The 27,858-nt window shown below is 51.1% G+C and overlaps 2 gene segments (V, D, J or C); both read left to right on the forward strand.

The window, feature by feature from the left end:
• LOC129087227 (immunoglobulin lambda variable 1-40-like) lies at window positions 1-992 on the forward strand. The segment is given in 4 exon segments: window positions 1-93; window positions 205-539; window positions 757-844; window positions 931-992. Coding segments are annotated over 4 exon segments (543 nt in total).
• A 6,832-nt stretch (window positions 993-7,824) lies between these two features.
• Window positions 7,825-8,320, forward strand: LOC129087228 (probable non-functional immunoglobulin lambda variable 5-48). The segment is given in 2 exon segments: window positions 7,825-7,870; window positions 7,968-8,320. Coding segments are annotated over 2 exon segments (399 nt in total).
• The last annotated feature ends 19,538 nt before the right edge of the window (window positions 8,321-27,858 follow it).

Raw genomic sequence — 27,858 nt, forward strand, 5'->3', positions numbered from 1 at the left:
CTTCAGCTGTGGGGCCACAGAAGGCAGGACTCAGCATGGCCTCTAGCATGGCCTGGTCCCCTCTCCTCCTCGCCCTCCTCGCTCACTGCACAGGTGACTGGAATAGGGGATGGGGGGAAGATTTTGGGGAGACCCATGGGGGTCTTCTTTCTGCTCCTGTCTCTAGACCCAGAATTAACCTCCCTGTGTGTCTTCCTCCTCCAGGATCCTGGGCGCAGTCTGTGCTGACTCAGCCGTCCTCAGCGTCTGGGAACCCAGGACAGACGGTCACCATCTCCTGCACTGGAAGCAGCTCCAACATCGGGGATGGTTACAGTGTGGGCTGGTACCAACAGGTCCCAGGAAGACCCCCTAAAACCGTCATCTATGGTACTAACAGCAGACCCTCCGGGGTCCCCGACCGATTCTCTGGCTCCACGTCTGGCAGCTCAGCCACCCTGACCATCTCTGGGCTCCAGGCTGAGGACGAGGCCGATTATTACTGTCAGTCCTATGACAAGAGTCTGAGTGGTCCCACAGTGCTGCAGGCCTGCGGGGAAGTGAGACAAAAACCTGCTGTCCCCTGCAGTGGGTTCCCCGGTGCAGTCCCCTCCCCTCTGCTAAGGCTGCTGCTTCCTTAGCTTGTTGGCCTGAAACTCAGGTCTGAGAAGCAGGTCAGGGAACTGTGAGTGCAACATCTGTCCACACCCTTTGGATTCTGCCCTTCAGATCTGCGTGTGGCAGCAACGCGTTGTGTAATTTTCTCCAACTGGGCAGACGTTCCTGATGTCAGGGGAGGCTGTCCTGGGAACAGAGTCCATGATGGCGCAGGAAGGACCAGGGACGCAGACCCAGCAGGGTCCGAGTCAGTGCACAGCAGGGAGGCCCACTGTGTGTGCTGCCACCAGCAGGCGCCCACACAGCCGCCACTCTCCGCATTGCTTGTGGCAGCTTCACCCTGCGTGGTCCGCGGCCCGTTCCCTGGAGCAGGTCTGGCAGCTCAGGCCCCTTGAGGCTCCCTGGGCTGAGAGCCCAGGACAAGGCTGCTCCTCACAGCCACTCCTGCGATGGCGGCCTCCGCGCTCACTCAGAGCTGCAGGCCTGTGGGGCCTGGACCAAGAGAGGCTGCTTCTCAGCTGTCGGGATGGGGATGTCCAGTCTCTGCCCCTGAGGTTCACCTGCGGCTGCTGCTTCTGCCGCCGCCACCGTGGGCCCGGTTGGCCCAGGGCGGCCCCCGGGGAATGGAGGTGCCTCCTCTGCCTGCTGTCCTCCCAGCACCTCGCAGCAGCCCCCTCCTGCGCAGCAGGTCTTGGACACAACAGAGAGTCCTGCTCCCCATCTGCTGGGGACACAGGGTGGCTTAGGGACACTGTACGGTCATTTTAGGTCTAAACTCTGACTGGGGGGTCCTACTCAGTCATTGATCATTGACGTCTTTCCTGGATGTCCCAGAGCTGCCACCCTCCCATTCGCCCGCACTGTGAGCGCTGTTCCTGCAGCCCAGGGGGAGAGCCTTCTGTCCCTGCTGCACCGGCACCACGGTGCCTTGGATGAGGCCTCCCTTTGGTGCTTAGGGATGAGCACATGTCTGTTCCCATCGATACTGGGGTCCAGCTAATGATGCCTTCTTGTTTAATTGCGTTGCCTAATTCTTGCTGAATTATGTTGCATAATAACGGAGTTTAAGTCACTTTGGCCAGTTCCTGATCTTTGTGGAATGTCCTCCCCTGCCTCAGTAGCTGATGTGCTGACTGTAGGGCTACGTCACATGTGAGAGCAGAGGGTGTGAATTACCAGAGTGTAAGTGTGCTGGTTTCTTTATATTTGTATATGTTTTCATTAGAAATTTATTTTAACATTTGGTTAAAGGCTTTTTCTGAATCTTTGAGGTCATATGATTTTACCCTTTGAACTATTAATATGACATATTATATAAAAGGTTTGGTCAATATGGAACCCAGGATGAATATCTGGAATAAATCACATGTGGTAATGGTGTATCTATGTACTAGCCTGATTTTGGAATCCAATCCCTTTGTTAATAATTTATTTAGATCATTTGGATTAATATTTCATGCTATTATTCGTAATTTTTTCTTTTCTGTATTTTATCAATCAGGTGTAGTTATCGCCATTACATCTGCTTTCTATAAGAATTAGGAAAGTTACCATTTCTTTAATGTTTGCAAAGATATATGTATGTACACAGCAAACACATTTGCAACATCCTGTCTCTGAAGGGTTTGGTGTTGGTTGCAAAGCTACCTGTATCCTATGTCTTTTTAGGTGGAGTAGTTCCATTATGATGTGTTCTATTTTTTCTAAGGAAATTGTTCTTTTTATTCAATTTCTTGACACTATTTTTTACCTTCCTAGGAAAGTATGCATCTAATCTATTTTTAATGGATTTTTTCATTTTCATGTTTTCCTCTTGTCATTTGTAATTTTCTATATTTTTGTTTGCCAGTTATAGTTACTATGCTTGACTGTCTCCTTCATTTATTTCAGCATTTATTATGATGGGGAGATGTTGTTTTTTATATGTCTTTCATTTTTTTTGTACATGGAAGAGAGGATTCTCAATTTCTCTTGATTCTTTTCCTCTTTACATTTGGTAAATAAACCACCATACTTATTTTAACCAATAAGTATGTAGAGATATAAAAAACCCACAAACTAATGAAATCTCAGTGTAGCACAAATCTGAGAGCATCTTCTTCGCTCACCCACATGCCAACCTGAAGGACAATGGCACCCAGAAGGCGTGTATAACGAAGTCTCGTGACTCAGAGGCTCCTCATGGGCCCCAAGGGAGACCCCGCCCACAGAGGGCCCGGGAGCGGCGGCCGCGGGGCAGCCTGGGCAACGCCATTCTGGGACAGGGAATAAAATACCAACATTGGGCCCCAACGATGGAAAATGAGAGGCCAAACATGAAGACACCACGTCTGTGTGGCTAGAAATGGGAAGCTTTTGTCATCCTTTAGTCCCCAGAGTCTACAGTCTCTGTACCTGCAGCAGATCCCATGCATGAGGTTAAAGCTCTGTCGCTGCACAGAGGTGCTTCCCTGCATGAAGGGGCTGACTGACTTCTAAGAAACGGTTGGTCCGTGAGAGATGGGGCATGGTGGCCCTGGACCCCAACAGAGTAACCTTGTTGTCACCACCTCTCTGACCCTGCTTGTCCTTTCCAGCTTCTGGGATGCAGCTGCCACAGGCCCAGTCCTGCCGAGTGCTGAGTCACCGACTCTGAAGCCTCTGCCCTAGAAGCCGGTGGATCCTTCCTCCTGAGCTCACCCTCCTCCACCAGAGCGCTCTGCCCTTGACACCTGCCTGGAGCCTGTATAGTACCCACAAAATGCTCACGGATGTGGCTGCCCTGCAGTCACCAAAGCCACAGAACTACCCCTTCCAGAGCCAACAGCGCTCATTAACCCCGCACACGGTGACTGCGCAGGTGAAGGGCCCCAGAGACCGCGGGCTCTGTCTCCTTGCACACCCCCAACCTGGAATCGTCAGCGCGGGAGCATCAGGACCAAGCTGTGTGGATTCTCTCTTGGAGGTGTTTATTAATGATGGCCTGTTTTACAGGATTTTTGTTTGTTTTGGTTTGTTTGCCTGTTCTATTTTGAAGGCAGCTTTCATCCAAAAGACATCTCAGTTATGGCATGGCTCTCTGAGAGCTGCCAGCCTTGCAGCTCCTCCCTAAAATAAAAATATTCAGAATCAGTCCTCTTTTTAAATTCTGCATCAGAACATGGCCTTCCAGGACTCAGTCTGGGTGATGGGCGAATTTGTGCTTTGCTACCACCCAGTGTCAAGCCTCCGAGGTCCATGCAGCGAAGAGGCAGGAGCACTTCCATCCTAACCTTCCGAGAGTGGAAGCTCCTTTTCCTGCTCAAGGTCCACATGAACCAGACAGACCTGCCACCTTGCTCCCAGCCCAGCCCCTGTGATCCACGTTTGTGTTTGTGGCTCTATGGTCACTTCTATTCCCATTCCCTGAGTTGGGGAGGCTCTTTCTGGTATTTGAAGGCTCAGGAAGTCCCTAACATGCTTCAGGCCAGGTCAACCGCCTCAGGTAACATCACCTGCTTGCAGCAGGGAACCGTCCAGGGGAAGATGATGGAGGGAGAAGGGAGCTGCCTGAGGTTGACAGAGGCCCCGAGGTGAACGTGGCTTAGGGAGTCCGTGGGTCGAGGCCGCAGGCCAGCATGGGAGCTCATCCTGGACAGGCCCAGCCTCCTCTGATCATCTTGCCGGATGAAATTCCTTCTCTTCGTACTGGGTGAGCTCAGACCCAGGGAGGCCCCACTGACCTGAAATCTGAAAGAGACAAATGGCTCTTGAGCTCGAGATGAGGTCTCAACAGCTGCCCCCACCCCCTGGGGCACATGTCTGTGGTTCAACCCAGCAGCTGTGGCCTCTAACACAAAATTCCTGAGCATTTCTTTCACCTAACTGGGCCAAGGGGCTTCTTCATATATCGATTAGGAGTGACATGGTTTCAACCTCTGCTCGTATGGTGATGCAGGAGTAAAGGAGGGGAATGTTGTTATCTCTGTAAATGAGAAAGACACTCTGTGTACTATCAATAGAACTGCAAACATTTAACTGTGAAAACATAATTCCACCAGGAAATGTGCACAAAATGCTCAAGCTGGCAACATGTTCTGAGCTGTATCAGCAAAAGCAAAAGCCATAGACGAAGCCATTGCACTCGATCAAGGTTTAAGTTGTGTGCTCCTGTACGGACGGTGTTAACAGGATGGCGCCTTAAGCCACAGGCAATTTGCAAGTTACATACCTGATTAAAAAATAAAACTTTAACAGAACGCATTTAGTGCTGAAAGATATATTTCAAAAGAAGCTCCACCAAACATCATATGAAGATGGCAAATGAGCACATGGAGAAATGCTCAGGCTCAGAAGGTGTCAGGGAGATGCCGGCAGAAGCCACAGTGAGACAGCGCTACACCCCCACGTGAGTGTCTGCAGTTCCCGTCGGTGACCGTGCGGAGCGCGGGCCAGGACGCGGCACAGTCATCGCTCCCGGGTCCTGCTGGTGGGAGTGAAAAGGATGAAGTCAGCTGAAAAAATGTTTGGTACTTCCTAAAATGTTAAACATATACCTCCTAGCATGTCCCACTACTGTATATCAAAGAGAAAGGTACACATACTGTATGTGCTCACAATGGGTCCACACAAATATTCAAGGCAGCTTTCTTCATAATCACTGCAAATTGAAAATGACCCCGATGTCTCTCAGTAGATGATTGTTTAAATGCAGTGCGCAATATCCACAGAGTGGGTACTGTTAGCAACTAAAAGTCATGGACATATGATGTAGTGTGGATTAAATTTTAAAATGACAAATGAAATATGAAGACAGTACATATTACTTTAATTTTATATAATGCCAAAAGATGAAATAGAATGTTTATGGGGAAAATGCAGATCACTGCTTGCCTGGGAACTGGAGAGAAGGGTAGAAAAAGAAAGGAATTTCGAAGACTATGGATACATTTTCGAGGTTGATTGATATATTCATTATCTTGATATTAGTGGGGATTTCTCAGGTTTATATAAATGCCAAATTTATCAAATGGTACACATTAAATATGTGCCGTCGGCTGCCTGTCAAATATACCTCCCTAAATGGTCATAAATATTTTACAATTATTCGTTAGAACAGAGAAAGTCCTTTGCAACCTGGACCCAAAAAGGCTTCCGTGTCCAGCCAATCCGTTGCCATCTGACACCGCAACGCTCACTCTGTCACCCTTGTCTCCACAACCTCACTGCACCATGTGTCAGAGTATGTGCCAACTCTGGTACTTCTTCGGACAAACCAGCCAATCTTCTCAAAACGCTTTCCTCTCCAGCAGGACCCACGGGGCCCTCTAAGCCCCGATCCCCAGGCCCCGCCCTGTGGCCCCTGTCGCGATGGCAGCTCAGGTTTTGCTTCCACAGCCCTCTGCACTCTCCCCTCCTGCAGCCCGGGCCATATTTGATGCTGGTCAAGATTTCAACGTCTCTTTCTCCTTGTACTGCAGGAAACCCGTCACTGGAAAGGGTGGCTTATTTGTATCACTGACTTGGGGTATAGCAGGCGGTGTGCCCATGGATATTCATGGACTGACGGTGACCAGTGTTTCCATCCACAGGTGAATTTGAAGCAGTGAGCAGTTGGGGTGCTCTGGGTCCACCAGGGCCAGACAGTGGGTGCTTCCGGCTGTGGCTTGGATCCTGTGGTTATCGATGTGGACCCTGTGGCTCTGTCCTTGTTGGGCTGGGCGGAGCCTCCTGCTCACTGGTCTGTGTAAGGTCCCAGCAGCTGCTTCCCTCCTAGAGCCTCCCAGGGGGCAAGCTCAGTCTCACGCCTCAGCTGCTCAGTGCAATCAACCAGGCTCAGCCTTGGCTGGCTCTCAGGGCAGAAAAGGTTCATCATCAGAGGAAACAAATAAGCGTGAACAGCTCCTCCTACCCCTAGGCAGCAGGGAAGATAAAAGAGGCCCAGCCCACCTCAGGCCTCATCTGCGGCCACAGGAAGCTGTCTGCACCGTGGCCTGGACCCCTCTCCTCCTCATGCTCCTCTCCCACTGCACAGGTAGGGCAAGTCTTCAGATCCAGGATCACCCACCAATCCTCTGTCAGCCCTCTGTGGCTTAGATTCCTAAGTGGCTTAAACTTCATGCTGACCCCAGCAGCTGTGAGTGTGTCGGCAGGTTCCCTCTCGCAGCCTGTGCTGACCCAGCCGCCCTCCCTCTCTGCATCTCCAGGAGCATCAGCCAGACTCACCTGCACCCTCAGCAGTGGGTTCAATGTTGGTGCCTTTAACCCACGACTAATTGATTTTATAGCCATAAGTGTGGACCTTTTGATCTTCTTCAGCCAGTTCCTCCCACACCAACGTCCTGCCTCTGGCAACTGCCAATCTCTTTTCTGTAACTATGACATTTTAATTTATTTCTTAGTTTGGCTTTTGCTTTGTCTCCTCAGATTTCACATAGAAGTGAGATCATATGATATCTGTTTTTCTCTCTAATTTATTTTATGAAGCATCACGTCCTCAAGGTCCATCCATGTTTCAATGAAAAGATTCCATTCCTTTTAATGGATGAACATTATTCAGTGTGTAATATTTATAAAACATTATATATTTCTCATAAATAACATTTTGTTTATCCATTCATCCATTTAAGAGTACTTTGTTCGTTTTTATGTCTTAGTTATTGTAATAATCCTGCCACGTGTAAGGGGGTTGCAGATATTTTTTCAAAGATAGTGTTTTTATTTTCTGCAGATAAATACCCAGAGTTGGTAGTGCTGGATCATAAGGTTGTGCTGATTTTGGAAATTAGACCCTGGATGTGTGAATAGAGACAGAGACCTGGGGAGCTACAGGAACCAGCAGGACTCTGCGGGCTTTGGTCCATGGGGAGGTGTGTGCTCTGGGGCCAGCAGGGGGCGCTGTGGGACCACCCTGGAGTTCCCACATAGCTGCTCAGTGAGGACCATTCAGGCAAAGGAGCTGGGCGGGGGAGGGGCGGTTGTGGAGAGATGTAGTTATGACTTCTGTTGCCTGTCAGAGTCCTCTGACAGGGACATTTGAGTTGTCTTAGCAGGTGCTTGTTCTAAGGGCTCTTTCACGGGGTAAAATCATTCTTTATCCATCTCAGTGTGGGAGTGAGCTGAGCTCCAGCACCAGGGCTCAGGGAGGGGCTGGGCAGCCCCTGGGTGGACCCACATTTGCATGGATGGCCCCTCCCCCGGCAGAGGGCGGGGAAGAAAAGGAGGCCTGGGCAGCCCAGCCCCACTGCGGGCTCAGGGGCTGCAGGCACCATGGCCTGGACTCCTCTCCTCCTCGTGCTCCTCTCTCACTGCACAGGTAGGGACAGGCCTCGGGGACCCTTACTCTCCTCTTGATCAGAATTCTTACAATGTACTATGTCTTGAGCAAGTGCCTAGTATGTCTGTGTCTGCAGGGTCCCTCTCACAGCTTGTGCTGACTCAGCCGCCCTCCGTCTCTGCATCTCCTGGAGCAACAGCCAGACTCACCTGCACCTTCAGCAGTGGCTTCAATGTTCGTGCCTTCCGAATACGCTGGTTCCAGCAGAAGCCAGGGAGCCCTCCCCGGTATCTGCTGAACTACAAGTCAGACTCAGACAACCACCAGGGCTCCGGGGTCCCCAGCCGCTTCTCTGGGTCCAAAGACGCCTCAGCCAATGCCGGGCTCCTGCTCGTCTCTGGGCTGCAGCCTGAGGACGAGGCCGACTATTACTGTGGGGCACCTTATGTCAGTGGGAGCAGCATCAGTTTCTCACAGTGGCTCAGATGACGAGGGAGTGAGAGAAAAACCCCTGGGCCCAAAGACCTTGGCTCTGAGTCCCTTCTATTGAGAACGCTCTGCAATGACACTTGTAGGGGAGACCCCTCTGTGGTTAGACCTGTCCTTGAAGGCAGGAAAGTAACATACTATGACGCCTGTCACCTGAGTCCACACAGGATGTCCTAGCAACACCCTCAGGTGAAGTATTAGGGCTCAAGTGCCCATTCCACTGGGCAAGAGTAATTAATCAAGAAGAAATACTACTGTGAGCGATGACCAATAATCACCTGGGCAATCATGTTCAGCATACATCTTATGCCATAAAGTCTGAATCTCGTGTTACACCGTAGTGATTAACATGAGAAGCCATTAACATACACCATAGTGATATGTTAATATTCACCTGGGCTATAGAGACAATGTTCTCTGTATGTGAGCCAACTGACAGAAAGACAGAAAATTTGGTCACAACTGCTGCAGACGCTCAGTGACAATGCCCCTCACACCATCCCTCCTCCGCTCTGCTCTGCTGCTGCGCCCCTCCCTCTGGCTCCTCAGGTCTTCACTCCATCTCCATGTGAGGGTTTCAGAAAAAACTCACAAGTTCTTGGTGTAGTTTCCATTCCTTAGCGCTTCTCCTGTAGGGAGATAAAATAGAAATTAGAGCAGCACTAAATCCCTTCATAGTTTCATTCTTACTCAAATCTCCAAGTTGTAGTTGTCCACCCCCTTCCTCCACCACCTGAGGGAATCTCTTTAATATGACAACACAATTACTAGGGGTTTTTTTTTCTAAAAATGTATCCATTCCAACTTGGAGCATTTGCATATAGAAGCTCTTGATATAAAGTTTCCTCTGTCTGAATTTCAGAGGCCCCGCATAAGACAAGTCTCGACGTCATAAACAGAGAGAGGAGTGGCTGCATGTTTCAACACATGCTGACTTTCTTCCTGCTCCCGAACATTTTGGTTTCTTAAGAGCATCAGGACACTAACTCATCCACTCACAACTTGTATTCAGACTGCTCATGAGGGGAGCCTCGGGCAGCTGTGACCAAGTTGTATGGTGGGTGTTCAATTGCAGCCACAGTGCCTTGAAGAAGAAAAAGGATAGAGATCAGAGGCTCTCAGGGAGGCAAGTCAGGGACCCATAGGCAGATGAGCAGTAAGATCAGCTGACCTGCTGCCTGAGGTGAAGGGAACCCAGAACGGGTGGGAGAGAGGCGGGGTCACACCTCACTGTGCTTCAAGACCACTCAGATCTGCAGTGACTGTAAGTTTTTTCCCAGCTTCAAATTGCATTGCAACTGCATCTGGGGACGAGACTGGCATAAGCAAGATCACAGTGGGAGAGTTTCTAGGTCTCGTCTCCTCCCAAACACAGCAATCTGAGCACCTGTCTGTGCAGGAAGATGCCTTCATAGTAGTGAGGGATTCCCGGAGAGTGAGGAGCACCAGGGTGGAGCACAGGTATAAGATGCGACACATTGAAGAGAGCAGGAAGGATAGTCTCACTTACACCTGTCAGCCTCTCCGAAGTCAAGGCAGCCCGGCTCTGAGAGAGACACTACCTTCGGGGTAGGTAGGGTGGCCTGAGCACCTGATGTCACTGTGGGCCCCAGCAGCAGGCCCACATGAACCCCGGGCCAATCCAGTGTTCCTGCCCTCCTGGCTCTACGCACCTGCCATGTACACAGAGTCCTGACCAGGCCCCCAGACGCAGGTTGCACGCGGGCCTCTGTACACCTTATGACTGGGCCCACACCAGGTCAGCGACACGGGAGCCAGGCCGCCACAACCTAGACTGCAGGCCTCTGCCCCTAGCTGGCCCCAGTGCCAGGCTGGCTTCACGGACCCAGGTGCTGGCGAGCTCCATCAGACCCAGGACCTCACCTGCCCCGATTAGCATGGGCCTTGGCTCCAACCGGGCTTCAGGCACCCAGCACAACACCTCACTCCAGCAACAAGCTGACCCTCATGGACAGCACTTCCCGACTGAAGGCCCGAGCAGGCAGGGCGCCGGGGCTTCCCCACTGCGACCCAGGTCCCTACGTTCTTCACCCTCCTCACTCACTGGACAGGGGTTTCCTTAGGGGGACGTGAAGGACATCAGGGGGGGACATTCGCACGGCTTGTTACCTCTGGCATCTGAGCACAAGCCATGCACTGTCCTACGGTTTCTACCATCTTCTCTCCTAATTCCAGGCTCCTGGGTCCATCTGTGCTAAATCTGTCATCGTGTGCAGTGTCTGGGGCTGTGTGTGCCTATGTGTATGTGTCTGCGTGTGTGAAATGAGTGACACAATGTGGGTTATGAAAATGTTCTGTGATTTCACACCAACTAGTACAGACACAGGGTGAATGTTTTGTTTTGCTGTTTTCATCCTTAGGAAATTTTCCTTCTGAATTGCTCTATCTGTTGTTGGAATGATTCCCATATTTCAATGGGGACACTGTTACTTTTTCCTCGAAACCTGCGGCTTTATTGAAACCACACCATGTAATTTTAGCTTCTTCGTTTAAAGAGAGTTGGCTCACGCGGCCTGCTCCTGAAGACAGGTTACAGGACTGGGTCAGTGGAGGACCCTTGTCTCTTCAAAGCCCCAGAGCCCTGCAACTTACTCATGCGCTGGATGCTGGAGGGTGGAGATCCGACGAGCACTCACAACGGGGGCAAGAGGGGATTTCCTGGGAGAAGCGAGGCAAAGTGTGAAAGGACAGGGTTAAGTCTGAGAACATCTAGGTCACGGGGCAGAGGGGTGAGACCTCACAAGCCTCTGGTTTTCCAGAGAAGAAGTGCAGGACCGAGCTGACCAAGGCCTCAAGGGAGCTGGCTGGTACAGGCCTTACCCTCCCTCACACAGTGGAGAAATTTTTTGTGTGAGGTTCAGGGTTCTGCCTCTTTTGGGCTCTCCCCCTTGGGACATCACAGTGACCTTGGGGCAATAGGAGGAAGCTGATTTGCATAAAGCACCAGCTCTTCCTAATGGGCCTGGGAGGCATAAAAAGACCCTAGGACTCCACACCCCAGCCCAGGAGGTGGAAAGCCCGCGTCCTGGGAACGTCCCCACCATGGCCTGGACGCTGCTTCTGCTCGGGCTCCTCGCTCATGGATTAGGTGAGGGCGAAGCACTCTGTATCTTTGGGGGCACATAGAAGCATTGTCCCATGGTGGCCATTTTCTCCCCTAATGATATGATCCTTTCTCCTGTTGGTTTAGGTGCAAATTCTCAGAATTTGGTGACCCAGGAGCCATCACTGTCAGTGTCTGCAGGAGGGACGGGCACATTCACCTGTGGCTCTAGCTCTGGATCAACCTCTACCAGTAACTACCCTGGTTGGTTTCAGCAGACCCCAGGCAAGGCTCCCCGCCTGCTCATCTACAGCACAAACAGCAGGCCCTCTGGGGTCCCTGAGCGCTTCTCCGGGTCCATCTCTGGGAACAGGGCCACCCTCACCATCTCGGGGGCCCAGCCTGAGGACGAGGCCGACTATTACTGTGCTCTGCATTTGGGTGGTAGTTTACATTCACACAGTGATGGGAACCCATGGGGGAGTTCAATCAAAACCTCTTCACGTGCTCAGAATAGCTCAGCTTTAGAGGCAGAAGAAAAGAGAGAAGGGTAGAAACAGCCAATGCCACCGGGAAGGAGCTTCATGGCCCTGTTCCCTGGACAGTGGTTCATCACCATGTGCTTCTTCCAGTCTTTCCCAGGGTGTGCCCATCTGTCCACTGTGACTCCTGAAAGCCTGGGCTTCCTCCCTCCCTCTCTGCCTATAATCAAGGGAGGAGGCATAGTTCCAAAATGTATCAAACCACAGCGAGATTCAGAGAGGCCGCTATTGCCTGGAAGACTTGTCTTACTCAAAAAGCATTAACAGCATGTCCTCACTCATTAAGATGATGATGAAGACCACCGTAATATTGAACATTTCTTCCTATGTCCATGCTGGACCTGTAGCACTTTCACTGTATTGCTCCCTATATCAGGTGCTTGTAGTCACTGTACAGTGAAGTTCATGAAGGAAAAGGGGCATTTGGGAAAATTTATTTCGTAATACTACCTGAGAGATGGCTAATGCTCCCTTGAGATTTATTTCTCACATCCTTCAGCTCTTCTGCCTTGGAGCGTTACTTAATTAACTGTGAGAGAGTGTTACCATTTTCCTAGTGTAAGTTAAAACTTCTCTAAACTTGGATATGAACTGTGTGGTAGATTTTAAAATAATTATTGGTTTTGGAAAGCATTTGCTCTCATAAAAATCGGACAGTTTTTATCTCTAACTTGGCTCACAGCACAACGCCTGGTCCACGGATGTTTGTGGACTGACAGTGACCAAGTCTCAGGCCAGTGTCCCCAGCATCATTTCCGTCCACAGATGAAGTTTGACCAATGGGTAGCAGGGGGCGCAGTGCGTTTGCCCAGGGTCGGACAGTGGGTGCCCTTTCCCTATAATCCCCCAAATTCCCCAAGGCTGGGGCTTCGGTGCATGTGTCTGCTGATGGAGGCTCGGCAGCTGTGTCCTCTCTGGGCTGGGTAGAGTCTCCCGCTTACGGGTCTGTGTAAGGTCCCAGGCACGGTGTCCTCTCTGGTCCCTCCAAGAGGACATACTGAGTCTCGTCCATCTTAACTGCAATTCCCAAAACTCACTCATAAATGGAGATTTCAAAGAGAGCTTGCCTGTGATTTGGAAGGACAAAGAAACAAAACTGGATTGAAGACCTGTCTCTTTTGAATAATGGCCGTGTTTCAATGCCACACCACGAATTGCTCAGTGTTGGTGCCATCACCTGTACAGGTGACATATGTTCCATCCATATCAGGTCTGAAGGACGAGCATGTGGATGAGGAAACCGGAGCACTGATCTGAGCAAGAGCAAACACAACAATGGTCAGTGCTGACCCTGCCCCAGGTCCCTTGAGCGTCCACTGAGCTCTCCTGTCACCTCAGTCAGGAGTGGATGGAGGGGAAGCGGAGCAGGCTCCAGTGGCTTCCTGTGGTCAGATGAGGGGCCTTGGGCCCAGTGGACAGTGCCTGGAGGAAGCCCCCTTGAAAGGAGCCAAAGCAGCGAGTGGGGATCTGGGCAGAGAGTGACCAGATCCCCAGGTTGCCCATTGTCTCTCAGAACATGCTGCCTGGGAAAAAAAGGGATGAAGAGCAGGAGAGTGTGCCTCCGTGAGAAAGAGGAAGGGTGTTCTATCTTCCTCATACCATGTCTTCAGTGTCCAGATTTCTGGCTCTGACTGGGTGTGTGGCTGTCGCATTGAATGAACTAGAACATTATGAAACCATGTCAGAGAGGTTCGTTTTGAGTTTCCTCTGTTTCTTAGTGGATTGGAAGAAGTAGAAGTTTAAAAAAGATTTCCAATATTGTCATTCATTGCTTTGGGATGAATTTTGTTGAAAGAGTTATCTAACACTTACTGAGAGACAGGTTCATGCAAAATGCGGCAGCACTAAGTAGCGACCGAAAGTCTGACCATCAGCTGTCCCTGTCAGTTTTGTGGTCCTGATTATTATCACATCCTTCATTTCACTGCATGGGAAATTTCAGTTAGGTAGAAAGACGAAACAAGTTACTCGGGGTTATCTTACCAGTTATTAGAAAACCGGCTCTTGACTTAACCTTTTACTGACGCCAAAGACCACGTTTCACAAGAACATAATAGCCTCTCATCAGTGTATCTGGAAAGTAAATCTGTGTGATAAATGACACAGTAAAATGTGCAAATGCCTCCTTGCCTGTCTCAGAGTTTACACTTAATCTACCCAGCTGGCCTCATGTATCGTGAGCTATGGACACCTGGCAATGCCCCTCTGCAGCTTCTGTGGAAGGTTCTGTTCTGTTCTAGTCAGCCCTGGGCCGTAGTCCGTAAAGACGCGGCTGCTGAGGAGGCAGGAGAGATGACCTGCCGGCACCTGAGATGGTCTTGGCCAGGCTTCCAAGTGTGGAGATGGAGGAAGGCATGAGTGTGACAAGTTCTTTAGCTATACACTCAGAAAACGGATTTTTATCCAGAAATTGTTTTAATAATATTTTTTAAAGAAGGCTCCGAATAAGGTTGAGAGAGCGAGTGGACTCAGACAGTAAGATTGTTCAAATTCTCTGAGCTTTCTTGCTGTGAATGATAATCCTTGGCCCAGGGACAGGGGACATCCTGGTGTCTTCTAGCTCTGCTGTGTCTGCTGTGGTGCCCCTCAGCGTCTGAACTCTTGTGAATCCAGTCTTTCACGCGCTGGCAGCTTTTAGGAGCTGACTCATAATCCATGAAGAGCAGACACCGTCCTTTGTCCTGTCCAATCTGATAATGTCCGTTCCCCACACAGTCTACCTGAAGTGGGGCTCATCATTTCCTAATACAGAGCGCTGAGAACAGGGATGAAGTTGAGTCTTTTCTGGGGGCTCCTGGAGTCTCTCTCACGTGGAGGGAGCCCTGCAAGGGACAGCAGGGGGTGCTGTAACACAGGCCCAGAAAGGGCCTGCTCTTCAGCTGTCTGTGGTCTGGCTCCGGAAGCCAGGTGCTCCCTGGGGACCCCTGAGAGTCCCGTCCCAGGCCTGTAACAGCCATCCCCCCTCACACGACCAACAGCCCACAGACAGACCGACTTACTGTTCCATATGGGGCTAGAGCAGTCAATGAGAGACAGATTTGCATGAGAAACCTCCCACCCATGGGGCTTGGGGAGGGATAAAAGAGATCATAGGTGCCCCTTGTAAGCAGAGAGACTCAGAAGATAGAGCCCTGTAGCTTCTCTGCCATGGCCTGGGCCGCGGTCTTCCTTGTCCTTCTCACTCACTACACAGGTGTCTGGGTCCTGAGAGTTTGGGAATGTGGTCCCAGGAGGACACGGGGGCCTGGGTCCTTTCCCTCGGGGTCCAGGCTGTGTTGTCAGAACCCCAGACTCACCATCCTGTGTCTTTCTTTCCTTTCTTCCAGGAGCCTGGGCCCAGTCTGGGCTGACGCAGGAAGCCTCAGTGTCGGGGTCTCTGGGTCAGACGGTCACCCTCACCTGCACTGGAAACAGCAACAATGTTGGACACCATGGTGCAAACTGGTACCAACATCTCCCTGGTGCTGTCCCCAGACAACTCATCTATGGCAGCAGCAGTCGACCCTCAGGGATCCCGGCGCGGTTCTCTGGCTCTCGTTCGGGCACCACGGCCTCCCTGACCATCTCCGGGCTGCAGCCCGAGGACGAGGCTGATTACTACTGTGCCACATGGGACAAAAGTCTCAGTGTTTGCACGGTGCTCCAGGGCTGTGGGGAAGTGGGACAAAAACCTCTTCTCTGCCTGCGTCCCCAGAGCGGCTGATGGTTCTCTGTAACAGTCTGTCTCCACCAGCAGCTGAGGGGCTGATGTTTCCGTCATCTTTTCTCCAGCATTTGAGAGTGAGATGCTGTTAGCGTGGCACATCATGTTATGGCATCCGCCACCAGGGTCGCTCCCATACTGTCTTTGCTCGTCCCCACCTACAGCAGAGCTGTGGCTCCTCCCTGAATTACTGCGAGAGAAATTGTCCCCCAGTACATTCAGGCTGTGCATGTAGAAAATCCCCTCACGCTGTAAGCCATGGTGTGATACCGAAATCAACGTTGCTGAAATTGAGGCTTCACCTTCGCTTTGGCTCCTGGGAGACATCTCTGAACCCCCAAAGGGTGTCCTACTTGAGAAGACTTGTGTGCCTGGCAATGTCAGGGTGGCCAGAGAGTAAAAAGTTGGCACAGGCTGAGGACTCTGTATCAAGTCCAAGCACATTCTAATAAAAAACAGACATTGGTTATAATAAAAAATTAAGCACAGTTAGCTAGTTATTAATAGTCATTTAATACCAATAGTAGGTCTGTGAAGGTTTTTATACTACTGTTCTTTGTGTATGCTTAAAATTTTAAATTTCCTTAAATGTCCCAAATAGTAAGGGTTTCTAACATCATCTTCTGCTTTGTGGCACTTTTGTATTTGCTGTGTCATTGATCCTGGAGAGAGTTTTTCTTTTGCAGTCACAAGCTCCTCAAAAACATAGGTGCTGTTACTAAAGGGAATGAGCAGCCGAGCCTAGTGTCTGGCGCGCAGACTTCTGGATCGTTATGTGTGAAGTCTCCCTGTAAATGTGACAGTAGAAAGGCAGGGCTGTGGCAGAGATGGAGCAGCTGCCTGTGGTCGGCAGGAGGTATCATGGGAGAGCGCTGGGCGGGCCCCAGGAGGTGTGCTCGCAGGTGGAGACTCCCCCAAGGACTGCAGGTCTGCACGGGCCGCAGAGGGGGTTGGACCAGAGCTGCTGGATGCAGACCCAGCAGCTGTGTCCTCTGGGTGGTGTCCTGTTGCATGGCCCCTCCTAGACCTGCTGCCCAGTAGGGGCATCAGAAACACAGAGGTGGCACTGATTGCCGCCAGCCTGGCTTAGCCACAGGACTCAGACCCCGAGAGTTCCTGGAGGACAAGCAAGGGCAGGGACACAGTTGGGTAAGTATCTCCTCCACTGCGAGGTCAAGGCAGTAGAGACCTGGTCGACGCAGCCCCAGGGACTGCGGCAGGGGGCTGTGTGCGTCCTGGCCCGGACGCCGCCCCTCCACGCGATCCCGTTTCGGGCACAGTTAGTTCCCAGCCCGAGCCAGCCTCCTCCGACCCAGGTCTCACAGGCAGCTTCGCTGTGCCCCTGCTCCATTACCCGCGAGGGCCCGCGCCTGCAGGTTCCCCCTCCCAGACTGCGCTGACTCGGCTAGGCTGCCCTCTCTTTCTGAATCCCGGGAACCTTCCGAGAGACGCTCCTGCACGCGGCGGAGTGACATCACCGCGGATGGACACAGGATATTCTGGTACCAGCAGAGACAGGAAGCCCTCACCAGTTTCTTTGGAATTATTACCCGGAATGGCACACTCACCAGGAATCCAGGATTGCAGCGGCTTCTGTGGGTCCAACACTTTCTAACCAATGAAGGGCTCCTGCTCCGTTGAGGGCTCTTTGTTCCTAGAGGATTACGACCAGGACCTTGGGTTTGGGATGGAGCAGGCGCTTTAAAAAAAAAAAAAAAAAAAAAAATCAATCAATTTCCCAAGCTCTCTCAGGCTTTTGATAGACCGTCCCCCCTTAGTTAGACTGATAGGTCTCTTCGGTCAAGCACCTACCCTGCATCCCCAACAATCCTGTGCCCCAGGAGGGCAGGGAGGAGCGGTAATCCACTTGGTGGAGAAATGCTGTGTCCCCTGGGGCACAAAGATGTAGCTTTCTGGGGAAGCAAACAGGCTCATGCTCTGCAATTTATTAAGCTCAATATCTAATTCCCTTTCCTTTCTTAATAATTAGTTAAATACCAACAGTATCACTTCCACTGATATAAAAAAAATATCCGTTTAGGAATGCTCCATCAGTATTTCATCAAATATGTATAAAGACTTTTTAAAATTCCATAAACCAACATGCTCCCAAACAGCTCACTTTTGATAGCGTTTACTTTACTCCCTGGCATGTCAACCTGAAGGTCCATGACTCATACGCCCCCATAACACAGTGTCCTGTTTCAGACACTCCATGTGGGACATTGTGTTACCTTACATGTGCTTTCTGCATTTTCCAAAGATTTCCATTTGTAAAGAATTCTCCTCCCACCCCTGCCTCACTTAGCAAGTGTCTCATCTAATAACACAGTGATTTGAAAAAAAATCTCAACTTCGCCTCACTGATTTCAAGGCTGGAGTATAGCAGACATTCCTCATAGGTGGAATGAGTATAATCTGGAAATCCATGTTGTACATATTTTAGAGAGTCTCATAATAAAATTTATCTTATGTTTGCAATAAGCCATCTTCCTGCTTAATTACAGAATATCAAACCACTCATGTTTTAACAGTGTTATGGAGATAAAAACCACATACAAGAATTCTCATCATCTCATGTCAATGATACACAATAGGACTCTTCCTGTTTAATCTTCTCTCTCTGGACCCTCATCCTACAGAGAATCCCGGAGGAGCCCCTGAGGGTCTTTTCTGTTCTTGTCCCTGGAATGTCCTTCTTCATCTGAGCAAGGCCAGCATCCACCATGGCGTTCCCGTGCGCCCTGCCCTTCCAAGCCTGTAAGAAGCGCTCAATACGTAACACAGTGTATTTCATTGTATTTTCTACTATATCCATACATTTGTACCATCATTATCACATAATGATAGTATATGTGATCGTTTGACTTAGGGAGTTTTTGCTGATTTGTTTTGTTTTGTTTGACTGTTTTATTTTAAAGACAGCTTCCATCCTGATGATGTCGCAGTTATTGCCATGGCTTGCTAATCATGCATTAGCTCTTTCTCTACAGTAAACATCTGCTAAATCACCTCTTTAAGTTTGGCGTTATAGAAGGACAACCAGGACCCAGTGGGTTGAGGGGTGAATTGAGGCCCGGCTGCGGCCGTCCAACGTTGTGCCTGCACAGTTGATGCAGTAAACAGGCGGGAGCACTTGCGGTCCTAACCTTCCAGTCTGGAAGTTCCTGCTCCTGCTCAGGATCCATGGATGCAGAGAGACCCACACCCTGCTTCCAGCCCAGCCCCTCCCGTCTGGGCCCTGCATGTGTTTGTGACTCTGCCGTCACTTTTGTCCCCAGTCCCTGAGTGGGGGAAGCCATTCTGGAATCTCAGGGTCCATGGAAGCGCCCAAACATGCTTCAGTCCAGGTCAACCCTCAGGGTAACATCACCTGCTCGCAGCAGGGACTGTCCAGGAGACGCGCAGGGAGAAAGGAGCTGCCTGAGGGTGGCGGCGGCGCCGCGGGGACATGACACAAGGAGTCCGTGGGTCCAGGCCTCAGAGCAGCAGGTGAGCACAGCCGGGCCAGCCTCTGACCGTCCAGAATAAAATTCATTCTCTTCCTACTTCTCCTGCTTTCGCCATTCCTCAAAGGAAATATAATTTTCACCGTAGAAGTGATTAAACGCAGAGCGAGTAAATCTTAACACAAATGAGATGCAAACATGAATATAGTTACGTGCCTTATGGTAGCTGATATAATATCTCAACATACGTCAGCGCTGATTGCGACTTAGGGAGCACTACAGTGTAAGAAAACAGTTTGTATTGAAGAGGCATGAGGGGGTGTGCGTGGCAGGCAGCTCTTCCACACACAGAGCAGCGAGACTCCAGGGACCCGTCAGAGAACCGTGCATCAGTCCTTGGGTGCACAGGGCCGAGCAGCGCACGTTCCTCCGTCATTCCTGGGTCAGAAGGAGACACAGGTCCCATTGCCTCACCTGGTGCAAGAACCAGGAGGGGTCAGCACAGCTGAGGTCCCGGGAGGAGGGAGGGTCGTCTGTCCTCCCCCCAAGGCCATGAGCGCTCCTTACAGGCTTGGAAGGGCCGGGCCCAGGGGGCGCCAGGGTGGATGCTGGCCCTGCTCTGATGAAGAAGGCCTTCCAGGGACAAAACCAGAAAAGATCCTTAAGGGTTTCTCCAGAATTTTCTCTAAGATGAGGGTACAGAGAGAGAAGATTAAACAGCAGGAGTCCTACTCATTGTCATTAACATGAGATGATGAGAGCAGGTGCTTCTTGGAAAACTGCATATAGTTTCTGTAGTTTCAAAATTAACCACAGTAAGTGTTTGTTAACTCACTGTTCCTATCTGTGATGATATTGCTTGTCCTGATAGTCAGAGCCGCTCGCATTTACCCGGACATGTGGCTTCGGTGTGATCTCAAGCGGAAGCCCACGTCTCCCAAACTTCAGAGGAGGAGTTGGCTCAGGCGCCTCGAAAGCACAGGAACCTGGGTGCTGACGAACAGGAGAGCGAGGAAAGCTGGGGATCTGAGGATGAGGGCTGGGCAGCAAGGTGGGAGCACAGGAGACAGGGATTTATTCAAACAGCAGCGAGAACTCGCTGATCATTTCAAGCAGGAGCAACCTGCCTGAGACCGACAAGAAAGATGGCTCGGGGTGCCTGAGAAGACAGCGCCTGAGGGAACTGGGTTTCCGGGCCATTGCCATTTACTGTAAGGCCACATGGGTCTACGGGTGTGGGGATCATTGGGCTATTTGCACACTTAGAACATGTTAGGATTTGGGCAGAGAAGGAAGTGACGTTGTCTGCATTCAACTGCCCAACGTGTAGCACATTTGCAAACCCAGTACAATCTCACAGTTCGTTCGTTACTAAACTAAGACAATGAATAAGGAAACACAGGAACATTTTGTTCGAATGATAAACAAATTTTAGGGCACCCAAGACAAAATTCTGACCAGAACATTGTGACACAAAGATGGAGAGCATAAGAATAAGTCAGTTTCTAAAACAAAGAAGCATTCTACATCCTTCACTGGTAACAGTGAAGCCCTCCAAAGCTGCTACCATTACCAATCACTAAATTCAATCAGATCTCTACAAACACTGCATGCATCACATGAATTAAAAAGTTTGCTGCATGGTTCTCCTTTGAGAGGACCACTGAGTATATTCCTGGAAACCCCTCTTCCTTTGTCACTTCCCCGAGCAGCCCCTCTGAGCCCTTCAAACCACATCAACTATCCCGTCATCTGTAATGTTGGACAGGAAGCTCACTGTGCATTTACTTTGAGATAACTTTACTGGAAATGACCAAATTAGTTTGTAATGTACCTACATGATTGCACCTCTCACAGCTGGGAACACTTGGGAGTGAGGTGCCACAGTAACCAGGACAGTGTATCAGAGTCACAGCATCTGGGAACCAGACCCTGGATGTGCGAATAGAGTCAGGCCTCTGCTGAGTTGCAGAATCCAGCTGGGCTCCTAGGGTTTGGTACAGGAAGACATATGTGCCTGTGACCGGCAGGGGGAGCTGTGGGACTACCCTGTGGTCTCCACACAGCCCCTCAGAGAGGAATGTTCACTCAAAGGAGCCTGGGCTTGGAGGCTGAGCTCTGTTCCCTGGGTGGAACTCATATCTGGGTTTGCAGTGGTCAGACCAATTCCCCTGAGCGTTAACCTTTGTGTTGTCTCAGCAGGTGCTTCTCCCCAGGCTCTCCCACTGCGGGGAAACCAGCCTCCTCCCCCCTCAGTCTGGGGTGTGAGCTGAGCTCCAGCAACAGGGCTCAGGGAGGGGCTGGGAAGTCCTCAAGTGACCCATATTTGCATGGACAGCCCCTCCCCGGGCAGAGGCTCAGGGAGAAAAGGAGGCCTGGGCAGCCCAGCCCCACTGCGGGCTCAGGGGCTGTGGGCACCATGGCCTGGACTCCTCTCCTCCTTGTGCTCCTCTCTCACTGCACAGGTAGGGACAGGCCTTGGGGACCCAGGGCATCCCCCAATGTCACCTCCCTCTTGCTCAGGATTCTTAGAATGGTAGAGTTTTTTGAGCAAGTACCCAGTATGTCTGTGTTTGCAGGTTCCCTCTCACAGCCTGTGCTGACCCAGCCGCCCTCCGTCTCTGCATCTCCTGGAGCAACAGCCAGACTCACCTGCACCCTCAGCAGTGACATCAGTGTTGGCAGCTACTACATATACTGGTACCAGCAGAAGCCAGGGAGCCCTCCGCGGTTTCTCCTGTGGTATAAATCAGACTCAGACAAGTACCAGGGCTCCGGGGTCCCCAGCCGCTTCTCTGGCTCCAAAGACGCCTCGGCCAACGCCGGGCTCCTGCTCATCTCTGGGCTGCAGCCTGAGGACGAGGCCGACTATTACTGTGCTATAGGTTATAGCAGTGCTTCTCACAGTGACACACTCAGATGGGGAAGTGGGGCAAAAACCTCAGCCTAGCAGTTTTGGTTCACGACAACTGGAAGTATTGAAGTAACTTGTATGTGTATAAATTTTACTTAGAATTACTTTCTGATACATTATCAGTTACTCTCACTTTTCTCTCCTAACGAGTCTGAAGTCTCAGGCAGCAGAAACAAAACGAAAACCATAGCATTTAGTACACAGACAAACACTGCCCATCATCCGTGTGCAATAAAACCAGAGCCCGTGGACCTGCCCTCTTTCCCTTGAGATGAGGCAACAGCCTTTCCTACCTTTGTCTTGGTCAGAGCTCAGGCCCATCCCAGGAGGGGGACAGTCTCTCCCAGCAGGGACTCTGTGCCTTGAAGGTCAGAGCAGAGACTGCCCCGTGGCTACGCGGCCCCCGATCTCCGAGCTGGCCCAGGAGCCCCGTGTTTCAGGGCCTGGAACCTCAGATGTGAGTGAGGACTCAGGCGCAGGAGGAACCCAGAGCAGAGCTAACCTGTGGGCCTTGCTGGGGACCTGAGACGCCAGCTGTGAAGTTGAGGGAAGGGGGTCCTCAAAGGGGAAAACTGGGGCGTGAGGTCCGCAAATCTCTCCTTGGGCCACAGGGTGGTGGGGAGGCTCCACAGTAGCTGGGAAAGTGTTGACTCTGCTGCAGGGGGCGTGGGTGACGTGGGGCCGTGGCTGAGATGCTCCTGCAGCTGCCACCACCCAGGCCCATGGGGACACTTGTGAGTGGGTTTTCCTGAGCCCACAGGCCCTGACCATGTCCCCTCTCTCTCAGATGCAACAGAAGGTTTCCGTCACCCCAGGGTATGGGAGGGGCTGTGGGCCATCAGGGGCAGGACATCCCCAGGGCGTTCCTGTGTCACTGCCCCTGGGAAGCTCTTGATGAGCCTGGGTCCATGACCCCTTCTCCTGCCCAGGGCGCAGCAGACCTTGGTCCTCAGGGCTCCCAGGCAGGTCTCTGACCTTGTGACCTCGGTCAGAGGTGACTGACCCCAGGGCTCAGCCTCTTCTCTGCCTGCCTTTTGGTGCTCACGACCTCCTTGCCCCTCTGGGTTGCAGATCAGTCAGGAGCCCGATTAGCACTGTCCTAGGAATCAATACATTCTAGTGCCTCCGTAAACTCCCATCGCATGCGGCAGGGAGGTGAACATCTGCCCCGCTCTCCCCGGTGACGTTTTGCTGCCCTGTCCCTGACTATGACCCACACCACCTCAGGTTTAACCTCTAATTGTCACCTATGCTGTTAAGCTGGGGGCCTGATGTCCCCGCTGGTCTGTCTACATGGGCTCAGCCTACGTATGTTCTTTTCTGACTGGTGTTCCTGATGCAAAGACAATCACCGTGTGACCATTTTCAAAAATATCCTCAGGGATGCTCGTTAGAATGAGAAGGAAATAGAATTCTAGGATCTGTGACCCGGTTTCCTTACAAACAACAGCTCCCAGGAAAGCATCCAGAGTCCCTGGGGTGAGAGGAAACACTGTCTTCCCAGTCAGTGCCGCACGGGAGGTAAAGCGTGCGCGTCATCGAAACTGGATTACGGCAGCTTCGGCTATTTTTACCTGGAAATGCATTATCTTGATTGAAATGACTGAGGTAATTCTCTTCAAAAGATAAAAATGTAGTTTATTTTAAACACATAATGATATTAATGTTGAATGAAAACAGAACTTATTGAAAACACGGCTTTTTTGTACCGTGTAATAAGGTCCAATGACATGAGAAGCCAGTTTTGTTTAGTCTCATGTATGTAAATACATATTTTAAGTACTTTATCAGTGTAGTTTCCAACCTCCAGACTCCTGTGACTTTTTGCTTATTTTTATCAAACTTTTCACTAGGAAGTACATATTCTATACCAAGTTTTTAATAAACTAGCGCAGAAAGGAATGCTTTCAAAAATGTTTCATGAGTCCCAGAATTTTCTGTTCACATAACCAGACAAAATAGTAAAAAATAAACTCTGGTGGTCCCATCTGTGACTGAGGCAGCCCAGCAGGGAGCTGATCTTCCACCTGGGACCCTCAGTGATGACTGAATGAGGGGGAACAAGACTGAGCTGGTCTGCGCCCCCTGCTGGTGCCCAAGGGATGAGTGTGAGAGGAGCCTTGACTCCCCCCGTTTCCAGCGCTAAGGAAGAGGTTGGAGGCAGGGGGTTGGACCCACAGTTGCCCTCTTCCTCCGTGGTGACAGTGAGGACAAAAGGTCCCCGTGGGGAGCTGAGTGTCCGCCCCCACTGAGCACCACACCTCCACTCAGCCCTGGGCCTCCCTCCCTGAGGTCAGCAGTGCCAGAGCCAGGCACTTCCCTCACATCCCCTGTGAAGGGAACCCGCTGGTGGCACTCACTGCCCCACGGTCCCCAGGAGAGTGTCAGCCGCACGGGGGGGGGGGGTGGAGTCAGGGTTTCACCTTTGAGGGGGCCAGTGGGAGCAGAACGTACACCCCAGACCTGCTGCTGCAGCCGCACGGGAGGGCGGCCTGATCACGGGAAGAGTCAATGGGACCCCGGGGCTCCTGACGTGAGCTCCCCATGTCCTGGGTCCTGTAAAAATACGCCATTGTATAATGAATAAAGCAGAAAAATCAAAGCTTGAATGAGAAATGAGAATCTATTAATGCTAACACTGAGGTGACTCGGATGAGGAAAAATGTGACAGATATTATTTTGTCAATGATCCTAATATCCACTTGAAGAACAACTGTGAGTGCTCCTGGTACAAATGGGAAAAGAGAGAAACTATGAATTTTAAGTGGAGTCGTCAAAACAAACCAAATGGAAGTTTTCTTGTCCAACTGAAAAACACAGCAAGTGAAATTGAAAAAGAACACTTCCTGCAGGGAGTCAGAAGAAAGTCTGCTTTCTTTCTCTCGCCCCTCCCTCTCTCCTTTCCCTTCCCTTCCCCTTCCTTCCTTCCTTCCTTCCTTCCTTCCTTCCTTCCTTCCTTCCTTCCTTCCTTCCTTCCCTCCCTCCCTCCCTCCCTCCCTCCCTCCCTCCCTCCCTCCCTCCCTCCCTCCCTCCTTCCTTCCTTCCTTCCTTCCTTCCTTCCTTCCTTCCTTCCTTCCTTCCTTCCTTCCTTCCTTCCTTCCTTCCTTCCTCCCCCCTTTCCCTGCCTCCCTCTGTCTCTATCCTGAGCCACCATTCCTCCTGCAGTTCCCACCGCCATGAATTTTCCCCAGAGGACGTCACCAGGGGGCGCTGTGGATCCTCTCAGAGCTGCAAGGCTGAAACCAACTCCAATGGTTCTCACTGACTGGACCCTGTGCTCACATTCATGGCCTGAGTGAGAGGAGACAGGCAGCAGGTGCTTCCTCTCAAGGGATAGACTGAAATCTCAAACCGCTGCATTGTCCTCAGAGGAAAGCTAAGAAATGTGTGAGGACCCAGGACTGGGAGGTGCTATAGGGTCCTATTTGCATAATGCCTCACCAACACATCCTTTACCCAGGGAGCTGAGGCCAGGGGCTCTTGGAAAGGCTCCACCATGACCTGGATGCCTCTCGCCCTCCTTCTCCTCCTCCTCACTCTCTGCCCAGGTCCATGGACCCTCCGGAGACCAGCCTTTGGAAGGATCCCTCTGCCTTTCTCTTCATTCTTAAAATATGTTTCTTTTTACTTCGGGGTCCATATCAGGCTGTGGTGACTCAGGAGCCCTCACTGACAGTGTCCCGAGGAGGCACAGTCACTCTCACCTGTGGCTCCAGCACTGGAGCCCTCACCAGCAGTAACTGTCCACACTGGTTCCAGCAGAAGCCTGGCCAAGCCCCCAAGACACTGATTTACGATACAAACAATAAACACTCCTGCCCCTCAGCCCGGTTCTCAGGCTCCATCCACGGGGGCAATGCTGTCCTGACCCTTGGGGGCCGCAGCCTGAGGCCGAGGCCAGTACTACTGTGCCCTGTGGTACAGCACCCATTTCCACAGTGACAGGTGTGTCTAGGGTAGGGAGACAAAAACACAGGGCTCTGCTTCTGATGTCCCCTGTCTCCTGCTCACAGAGGCTGCGTCTAATGAGTGTGGGCTCAGGTTTGTCTCCGTGGCTCCAGGGGAGGCAAGCCAATCAATATTTCTAAGCTGTGACATGTTTTAACCCAGCTTTTTATAAAGACAAAGTCATCTTTAAAACAAGAGCAAATATAATCAAGCATTTCACAGGTGAGAGACAAGAGCAGCAGAAGGAGAAGTTATACCCACATGGACAAACGCGCGCGCACACACAGTCAAGGCTGAGTAGAGCTTGGCCAGCATTGAACAACCAAGGCAAAACTTCATAATTTGATGCAAAGAAGCAATAGACGCAGAGCCGCTGAAAACTGGACCCGGAGCCGCCGTCCCTGGGGAGTTTCCTTGCATGTCTTCCCTGTCCAACCTCTGTAATGTTTGAGGGCAAAAACCCTAAAAACCTTTGACTGAGTCAGAGCAACTGCATATTCCAAACAACTGTTGCAAAACTAACACGAGAGCAGACACCCTGACTACAGGACTAGAAATTCAAGACAGTCTTTAGAACCGACTCCAACATGTGTAGGTAAAGAATAACTCCACTTATTTTCACCTGTAGGAATTCCTTTGTGGGCTTCGTATCACCCAAGTGGAACTGGTTCCCTTCTGGTCATGAAATTACTTTCCTCCCCTTTCTCGGAAAGCCCATTGACTTCTCCCCATAACTGGACGCAGTTTGGCTCTCTGCATGAATCTGTGCCCCGGGCTTGCAATTGTTTCGATCTGAGATAAATGCTTGCTGCCTCTCACTTTGGTTTCGTTTTCAGGTTAACGTGGGTGATGTTATGCAGGTGTGATTTGTAAAGATATATGCGAGAGGGGAACTGAGTAGGAATATAATAAACACATAGCCCTATGCTGAGAAGGCCATGGGTTTGGGCATGGGGGCATATGGAACTGGAGTGTGTCCTACTCTCTCCTCCTGTCCCATGGTGGCTTTTCACCAAACTCGAGTTCACAGGGGCGTCTTTGGATATCAGGAACCACAGAATCCCCGGTGTGTTTCCAAGGTCACTCCACACCTGACGCACCTGGCGACACTAGCATGTGACTGCGTTAGCATTCAAGAGTCTCGAAGCCGATAGCTCTCAAGAGACAATTAATATCTTAGTTCCCAACTCCATGGAGAAACCTGCTCATTCCCTGTACTGGGTAGGGAGATCCCGAAGACCCAGAGCCAAATCAGGTTGCATCCAGCACTGAGAGGCTGTGGTTCAGGGGCTGCTGGTCCCTGGATAAGAGACCAGCAGGGGGCACTGTGGGGCTCACGCTGCCAGGACAGAGTTAGAAAAAGGCCAAAATGGGAGATACTCGACTGCTTTTTGCACACTTGGACCAAGACTATCCCTGTGAATGTGTGGTTTTCTTATACCCCTGATTATTTATTCAAGCAGAATCCAGTGTCTCCCACTCATATCAGGGAACACAGTCTAGAGCATGTAGCCCATTGCGTCAATGCATGCACCCAAAGACCGCCCTTGGAAACAACACGTCATCTGATGGTCTGTCCCTCAGCACACAGTCCCTGATGCCAGAGGCAGGCTGCCCAGGGAGAGTCCATGACAGGTCAGGGCAGCTCCGGGGACACATGCGGAGTTCAGCTGTGCCTGACTCCCGGTGGCTGACTATTCCTGGGTCCGTGTAAATGCAGCATAAACTAAACTCCCCCTGTGTGCTGGGCTGAGTTCAGAGCGAGGAACATGAGAGGATGTGAAAGGGGAGATAAAGAATCTGGTTAAGTTTCTGAGTTCCCGCTGCTGCTCAACGGATGGATCAGAGGCGGTGAGAGGCAGCTCAGTGACCAGGAGCAGGTGGCGGGTTTGCAAAAAGACGAGCCTGGTGCTGGATC

Source organism: Pteronotus mesoamericanus, unplaced genomic scaffold (genome assembly GCF_021234165.1).
Source record: "Pteronotus mesoamericanus isolate MK-2021 breed Mesoamerican mustached bat unplaced genomic scaffold, CSHL_Meso_final scaffold_507, whole genome shotgun sequence".
Taxonomy (NCBI): Eukaryota; Metazoa; Chordata; class Mammalia; order Chiroptera; family Mormoopidae; genus Pteronotus; species Pteronotus mesoamericanus.